This window comes from Nicotiana tomentosiformis, chromosome 2 (assembly GCF_000390325.3).
Source record: "Nicotiana tomentosiformis chromosome 2, ASM39032v3, whole genome shotgun sequence".
NCBI lineage: Eukaryota > Viridiplantae > Streptophyta > Magnoliopsida > Solanales > Solanaceae > Nicotiana > Nicotiana tomentosiformis.
The window spans coordinates 70,567,997-70,576,705 of NC_090813.1; the positions used below are offsets into that span (position 1 = coordinate 70,567,997).

General features: G+C 42.7%; 1 protein-coding gene and 1 non-coding gene across 2 annotated transcripts; one reads left to right on the plus strand and one right to left on the minus strand.

Annotated features, from left to right (window-relative positions):
• Positions 1–1,501: 1,501 nt before the first annotated feature.
• Positions 1,502–1,608, minus strand: LOC117276137 (small nucleolar RNA R71). Its single transcript, XR_004506362.1, has one exon. It is a non-coding gene; the product is annotated as a small nucleolar RNA R71 (small nucleolar RNA).
• A 1,157-nt stretch (positions 1,609–2,765) lies between these two features.
• Positions 2,766–8,201, plus strand: LOC138905010 (uncharacterized). The gene is made up of 5 exons (XM_070193515.1): positions 2,766–3,901; positions 4,703–4,973; positions 5,097–5,252; positions 5,414–5,483; positions 7,867–8,201. The coding sequence occupies exons 1-5, from the start codon at positions 2,766–2,768 to the stop codon at positions 8,199–8,201; spliced, it is 1,968 nt and encodes a 655-aa protein (XP_070049616.1).
• The last annotated feature ends 508 nt before the right edge of the window (positions 8,202–8,709 follow it).

Below are 8,709 nucleotides of genomic sequence, written 5' to 3' on the forward strand. Positions count from 1 at the left end.
AAAGTAGAGCAAAAGGAAAAATTAAAGTCTAAAGCGTGCTCGAAAACAGTTGAAAAGAAGAAAAAAAGAAGTGAGCAGCAGATAAATGAGAAAGCTAGCGAGCAAGCTTAATAGCTCGCGTAGAAGATGGCTGGGCGAGCCTTTTAGCTCGCGTGGGAGAAAGCTAGGCCAGGCAGGAGGCGAGGTCCACCTCGCATTAAGAATGGCGATGCCAGGTCTGGAGCGAGGTCCTGCTCGCGAGGCGAGGTCTAAGGCGCGCACACTCCAAACTTTGAAGGCTTATTTCGTCTCCTGGTTTGACTAGGACTTGGCCTATGTCGTTTAGGTCTTTTCCTACACATATAAATAGACATAAAATGCCACTTTTGAAGGAGTTTTGCAACCGGAGGCAAGGACACCTCGTGAAATAACCATTGGGAGTTAGAATCATTGATTTCTACATCCTTTCATCTTTACTTTGTAATTTAATTATGCAAAATATCTGGGATATTGTTACTATGTGTATGAGTAGCTAAACTCCTAATCTGGGGTTTTGATGGAACCTATTGGAGGATATTTTCCTGTTATGTTAATATAAATTTGTCGTAGTATTTTCTCTATTTGTTCAACTATAATATTTTTGTTGTTGATTGAAGGGCACTCAATCGACTGTGCCTATTTAGCTGTGTTTAATAGGTTAATTCCCTGTGGGATTCGAATCCGGACTTATTAACCGGAATATATTTGCAACGGCCACCAAGTCCTTTTTACAAGGCATAGTTGAGCGTGATCAAATTTTGGTATCGTTGCCGGGGAATTAACGGTCTTATTAATTGCAACTAAAAGAATTGCTAGAATTCTTAGTGTAGTCAATTTTTTTCATTTTAAACCAAATACATTGAAATTCTAACGTTTGTAGTCTTGGGTGCTACCGGTGCATGCCTAGAAACTCCTCAAGAACTAGTGAATTGTTCGAAGTATTATCAGATCCTGAGAAAGTTTTCAAGGCACTAAATCGTGCAAACAAGAAGGGCAAACAACAATAGAACTCAACAGAACAAATCGAACCAGACATGGATGACGGAGTAGAAAATCCAAACAACAGAAACAATGAGAATGACCCGAACAATCAGGGTGTGGTGCCTCTTGTGCCAGAAGCAGCATTGTATGACCAGGCACAACACACCGTCGAAAATCTGGCAACCGCAATTGCAGTCCTTCAGATACAAGCGGAATCATTTTAAATCATAAACAACATGCTACATTTGTTGCAGAACAAGTGATTGTTCTCAGGGTCATATATTGAAGATCCTCAGCAGCATCTGAAGAATTTCCTATCGATATGGGTTACGCAAAGGCAACCTAATGTGACACCGGAAGCAATAAAACTATTATTGTTTCTATTCTCGATGACAGGAGAAGCTCAGACTTGGCTTAATTCACTCCCCATAAACTCCATCACTACTTTGGAGGAATTAGTCAAGCAATTTTTGAAAAGTTCTACCCACCCAATAAAACTGCCAAACAAATTGATGATATATTGAGCTTCAGGCAGCGACCAACAGAAACACTACAAGAAACGTGGGAGAGGTTCAAGGGTATGCTGGTTAAATGTCCACATCATGGCATTCCAGATCAGATATTGGGGCAGAGTTTTTACATGAGACTGGCAGACGGCTTAAAGGCCAATGTTGATGCTTCATCAGGTGGAGCATTTTTGAGAGAAACATTTAGAGAATGTAAGATCCTACTTGACAAAATAGCCCAAACTCAGGATGGATGACAAAAGACTCTACGATCACTACTGTAGTTCATTTAGTGATTTTAGAACCAAACAACTCCATAGCTAAAAATATGGACACTCTAATGACGTAAATAAGTATCCTCACCAAAAAGATCGATGAATCATGCCAGAAGCTGCAGGTACACATAGTTGACGCAATTAATGGGTCTTATGTACACCATGCATTAACCAACCATATTTATGCTCGTGGAGTGCGGAAGGTGACAACCAGCACTATCAGGAAGATATGAACTATGTAGCCAAGTATGGGGGACAGAGGCAAGGTGGTCAGAATTGGGGGCAGCAGAATCAATAATATCGGCCAACACATCAGCAGTACAATAACAGCAATATTCCTGGACCTATGCGACCACAAGGTCAAGTTGTGCCTTACCAAAGGCAACAGGGTTACAACCAGCAAAATCAGCAGCTAGCTTATCAACAGCCTCAACAACAACAGATAGTGAGACAAGATGATAGGTTTGCTAAACTTAAAGGAATGATGCAACAACTAATTGGGTCCAATGGAAAAATGCAAGAGAGAGTGTACTCACATGAATCGGCGATAAAGGGCATTGAGATTCAATTAGGATAGATTTTGATGGCTCTAAATAATCATCCCCAAGGGACGTTACTTGTAGACACACAAGTCAATCCAAAAGAGCAGGGCCCGAAACAACTTATGGAAGTGGGTCTAAGAAATGGTAGAGACCTAGATCTTGAGCTAGAAATTGCTCGCGAAAGCTGACATACGGAAACACTTGTGCTAGTACCCATTGACATAGATGATTCAACAGGGTTAACTGAGGTGACGGTACAACATGCACAAGAGAGCACAAGAAAAGAAAAAGAGGTTGCGAAGGAGACTGAGGTAGCACAAGAAACAACAGTAGAAGCAGTTCCTAAGCAAGATAAAACTCAAATCATAGGAAAGAAGCGACCTCCAGCACCATTCCCATAGAGACTGGCCAAATATCATAAGGATGAGAAGTATAAGAAATTCATGGAGATGTTAAAACAAATCCAGGTGAACATTCCACTGATTGACGCTTTGCGGGAGATGCCTGGATATGCCAAAATGATGAAAGATTTAATGTCTCACAAATTTGACTTCCAAAACCTGTCTACTGTTACATTGACCCAGACTTGTAGTGCAGTTGTGACAAGACCCATAGCTGAGAAGTTATCAGACCCAGGGAGTTTCACAATCCCATGCACGATAGACAGCTATGCTTTTACTAAAGTATTGTGTGATTTGGGGGCAAGCATAAACTTGATGCCCTTGGCTATCTACAAAAGGTTAGTCATTGGAAGAGCAAGACCCACATCCATGCTATTACAACTAGACGACCGGACAGTGAAGAGGCCATCAGGTATCCTTGATGATGTATTAGTATGGGTTGGGAAGTTTGTGTTCCCAGCAGATTTTGTCATTCTGGACTGCCGGGTTGACAAGGAGATTCCCATAATTTTGGGAAGACCATTCTTGGCCACTGGGATAGCTTTAATTGATTGTGAAACTGGAGAGCTAAAAATAAGACTAAATGAAGAAGAGATAACATTCAATGTGCAAATATCTATGCGGCGACCAAGTGAATTTGCTAAGTGCTCTCTAATAAAAGCCGTGGATGTAATTTTGAAGGAGGAAGATGAGACCTTGAACGCTAAAGACCCTTTAGCAGTCTGTCTCATGAACTTAGATGAAGCAAATAGAGAGGATTTGACGGAGTGGGTATTGGCTCTTGAAGGCCAAGGGCTTTGTAAAAGAGAGCTCGAATTTGAGCCTTTGCACTTAGAAGAAAGGAAAACTCCTCCAGCTAAGCCATCGATAGAAGAGCCATCAAAGTTGGAACTGAAGCCACTACCGCCTCATCTCAGGTATGCTTTCTTGGGACCTAACTCAACTTTACCTGTTATTATCTCATTTGGTTTGTTAGATGTGCAGAAAGAACAACTTTTGCAGGTATTGATTGAGTGTAAAACTGCAATTGGTTGGACCACTACAGACATTAAGGGTATCATCCTGGCCTTCTGTATTCATAAGATTCTACTGGAAGATGGCCACAAACCTTTCAGAGAACATCAAAGAAGGCTGAACCCCAACATGAAGGAAGTTGTGAAAAAGGAGGTGATAAATTGGTTAGATGCGGGGATCATTTTCCCCATCTTCGATAGCAACTGGATCAGCCCAGTCTAATGTGTTCCAAAGAAAGGTGGGATGACTGTAGTGAAAAATGATAACAACGAGTTGATATCAACAAGAACAGTCACGGGATGGCGAATTTGTATGAACTACAGAAGATTGAACAAGGCCACCCGAAAAGACCACTTTCCCTTGTCGTTCATTGATCAAATGCTAGATAGACTGGCCGGGAGGTCCCACTTTTGCTTTTTGGGTGGATACTCGGGGTATAATAAGATCTTCATTACTCCGGAAGATTTTTAGAAAACGTCATTCACCTGTCCATATGGCGTCTACGCTTTTCGGAGAATGTCGTTCAGCCTATGCAATGTACCCGCCACATTTCAAAGGTGCATGATGGCCATATTCACAGATATGGTAGAATACACAATGGAGGTCTTTATGGATGATTTCTCAGTGGTGGAAGACTCATTCTATGATTGCCTAAAGAATTTGAAAAGAGTACTGAAAAGATATGTGGAGACTAATTTGGTACTCAACAGGGAAAAGTGCCATTTCATGGTACATGAAGGTATAGTCTTGGGGCACCTAGTGTCGAGTAAGGGCATTGAGGTAGATCGTGCAAAGGTTGATGTGATATAAAAGCTTCCACCACCCACTTTTGTCAAAGCAATAAGAAGTCTCCTTGTCCACGTCGGATTCTATACACGGTTTATAAAAGACTTCTCCAAAATTGCTAACCCCTTGTGCAAATTACTTGAAAAAGATCACCCTTTTGTGTTTTCTGATGAATGCAGGGTAGCTTTTGAGAAATTGGAGAAGAGGCTGGTGACAACACCTATCCTAGTTGCACCCGACTGGGGGCAACCATTTAAGACGATGTGTGATGCGAGCGACTATGCTGCGGGAGCAGTTCTTGGGCAGCGAAAAGATAAAGTCATGCATCTAATATACTACGCAAGTAGAACTTTAAGTGGTGCCCAACTAAATTACACAGTGACCAAGAAGGAGATGCTAGCAGTGGTATTCGCATTCTACAAATTCAGGTCATACCTAATAGGCTCGAAGGTAATTATTTATACTGACCATACTGCTCTCAGGTGCCTAATTGAGAAGAAGGACTCAAAGTCGCGCCTGATTTGATGGGTGCTACTGCTGTAAGAATTTGACTTGGAAATCCGTGACCGAAAGGGGACGGAGAACCAAGTGGCTGATCACTTATCTAGGCTGGAAGGAGCCGAGAAGAAGGTTGAGGTGGAAGAGATTGTGGAGACTTTCCCGGATGAACAAATCTTAGCGACGAACCTCAATGTTATACCATGGTATGCATATATTGCAAATTACCTGGCAAGCGATATTGTTCCTTATGACTTGTCTTCTGTGCAAAAGAAAAAGTTTTTTCGTGATTGTCGCATGTATTTCTAGATGAACCATATCTGTTTAGGATTTATCTTGATAACATGATCTGGAGATGCATTCCCGAGATAGATCAATCTTATGTTTTGCAGGCATGTCATGCTTCACCGTATGGAGGACATATTAGGGGCGTAAGGACAATGGCTAAAGTGTTGGAGTCAGGTTTTTATTGGTCGACGTTGTTTAAAGATGCACACTTCTGGGTGAAAAATTGTGATGAGTGCCAACGGAAAGTGAATATTTCCCATTGACATGAGATGCCCATGAACCCGATCCAAGAGGTAGAAGTGTTTGATATGTGGTGAATCGACTTTATGGGACCATTTGTTAGCTCATACAATAACAAGTACATACTTGTAGTGGTTGACTATGTCTCGAAATGGGTAGAAGACGTCGTACTTCATACAAATGATGCGAAGGCAGTTATTGGTTTCCTAAGAAAGAACATCTTCACCCGATTTGGCACTCCAAGAGCTATCATCAGTGATGGGGGTGCCCAATTCTACAACCGAGCCTTTGAAATGTTGTTGGAGAAATATGGTGTTCTCCACAAAGTTGCCACTCCGTATCACCCACAAACGAGTGGGCAAGTTGAGGTGTCAAACAGAGAAATCAAGAATGTTTTGACCAAAACAGTAAATGCCACCCGGACTGATTAGGCAAGAAAATTGGATGATCCGTTATGGGCTTATCGCAATGCATTTAAAACTCCGATTGGAATGTTGCCGTATAAATTGGTGTTTGGAAAGGCATGTCACTTGCCGGTGGAGTTAGAGCATAAAGCCTTCTGGCCGTTGCGACAATTAAATTTGGACGTGGAGGTCGCTTGAACTAGCAGAGTCACAGAGTTGCATGAACTTGACGAGTTTCGATACCATGCTTTTGAGTACAAGGTTATACAAGGAAAGAATGAAACTAGTGCACGACAAAAATATTCTTGAGCAAAGTTTTAAGCCGAGAGACAGGGTATTATTATTCAATTCGAGATTGAGATTGTTTCCGGGCAAGTTGAAGTCAAGATGATCGGACCATTTCATGTGGTAGAGATTCACCCCACCGGAGCTATAGAGATTGCTGCAGAAAATGACTCTCGCACATTCAGAGTCAATGGGCACAGGTTAAAATATTATTTGGGCATGGATGACGCGAAAGTAGTGTCGGTGACTCATTTGCTCGAGCCACCAATGTTGAGAGTGCCTTAAATGCGATTACCTGCATCGTGTCATGGCGTTAAATCAGGCGCTTCATGGGAGGCAACCCATTGTAATGTTGTATTCGTCATGCCGTGACGTTAAATAAGGCGCTCGTTGGGAGGCAACCCAATTCTTAGTTGATTTTTAGTGTAGTTAGAATTTTTTCTTTTCGTTTTTAAGAACTAACATGTTTGCAGGTGATTTCGAAAAGTCGTACGCAGTATCTGGCGTTGCTAGGTCTCCAGCGAGGTGGGCCAGGCATTAATCCATGCAGCGCCAGGTATTGAGATCGCTAAGGAGCTCGCCTCGCATGGGTTATAGAGAGACACATCTCGCAGAATCCCTCGCGTCGACTGCCTCTGAGCTTGCCTCGCCAGGTATGTCGCTCGCCTGAGAGCTCGCGTCGCCATGTTATTTTTTTTGCTTTTATTTTCATTTTGTTTTGGTTTCCTTTAATTCCCCCTCTTAAAAATACCCAACTTAAAACACCCATTCCTAAAAGAAAACACACTGCACGCCCCAATTTTCCTCTTCTCCTCCCACACAAACCCCACTACTCACAAACACACCCTCACACACTCATGCAGACCACTGCCAAACCCTCCCCCTCATAATTCCATTGAAGACAAGCACTCTTCTTCTATTTCCTTCACTTGCAACAACAATTCAAAGGCAAATCCCTTCTCTTAAACATCTAAGGTATGGTTTCTATCTCCATTATTTGGCAATATCGAGTTGGGTGAATGCATGACATTGGGCACAAATTTTTGGGGTTGTTCTTCATTGTAACCATGTGTTTATGTGTTTCAACACCATAAACCCCATAGGAGTGGTTTTGCTATTGTGTGAACAAGTGGTAGTACGGAACTCCCAAGCCGATTTGGGAGGGTGAGGCAATCCCTCACCCCTACAAGCACTCCCATGGCACTAGTGTTTGCTAAGTGTTTGTTATAATGCCTCAAAGGCATTCTTTGTCCCCATTAGAGCCCGAGTCTCCGGGATTATAAGACTAGTGCTATGTAGTTGTGCACCACTTTAAAATCTTAAGTGTGGGGTGTCTTACTGGTAGCCTGATGCTTCGAATGTGGAAGAAGCACCCATGTGTCATTGCTTGATTTTCATGCTAAGAAACGATGAGGTGAAGTCCGAGTAACCTCGGAAACTGTTGATAATCATGTGTTAAACTCTAAGTGTGGATGGCAAGACCATGTTTTGAGATGTTGCAATACCGCCTAAACTGATTTATGATCACTTGTGTAGGTAAAAATATGCCTCCAAGAAAAGACACTGGTAAAGGCAAAGCCACATCCACTGCTCCGTCTAAGGCTGAAGCTACTTTCGCACCTCCCTAGAAGATGGGAAAAGGGGGGAAGCTACTTCCAGTAAAGGTGAAGGACTGAGAGCAGTTGCAGCTATTGCAGCCACCCATCCACAGCCTCAGGGCCAACGGGAATTTGGAATCAAAAGCATACCCCCACATGTTAAGGATTGGTACAAGCGTTGTAGGCCAAAACACATACATTCGGAAGCTGTTATTCATGAGCGTCGCTTGAAAGCCAAGTACCATGCTATTTGGAGAGGCATCAATGAGTTGGGGTTGAGCTATGTGTTCCAAAACTCTGGAGAGATCAACGTCAATCTTGTGAGGGAATTGTATGTTGGGTTTGATCCAGAGGATCCTGAATAGCTGGTGCCGATTCGTGGAAGGTTGATAGATTTTTCAGCCTCGGCAATATGCAATTTCTTAGGTGCTTCGAATGTTCCTGGGGAACCCTTGGACCACTTCATAGTCCGTCCTACTTATCGAGAGCTGAGACACACTCTTTGTGGTGTCAACTATATGGCGGCTTGGGTGCGGGATAAGAAAACCAACCGCCATAGGAAGTTCCCAAAGAAGAATATGAAGGCAGAAACGCAAGTATGGTTGAAGTTGATCAATTCACGGCTCCTACCGTGCAGCCATGACAATCTCATTAGCCGTGAGAGGACTTGTGTGTTGTATTTCTTAATGACGGGTAAAAGGGTGAATGTAGGCCACTTGATATGTTATCAGATGACCCAAGTGCGAACTAGCAAGAAAATTGACCGAATGCCCTTTGCAAACATGCTAACTCAGTACTTGCGGCAAGAAAAATTGGAGGAGGAGAAGGAGTTCGATCACATCATTGCTCCACCCATAAAACCAACGGACCTCA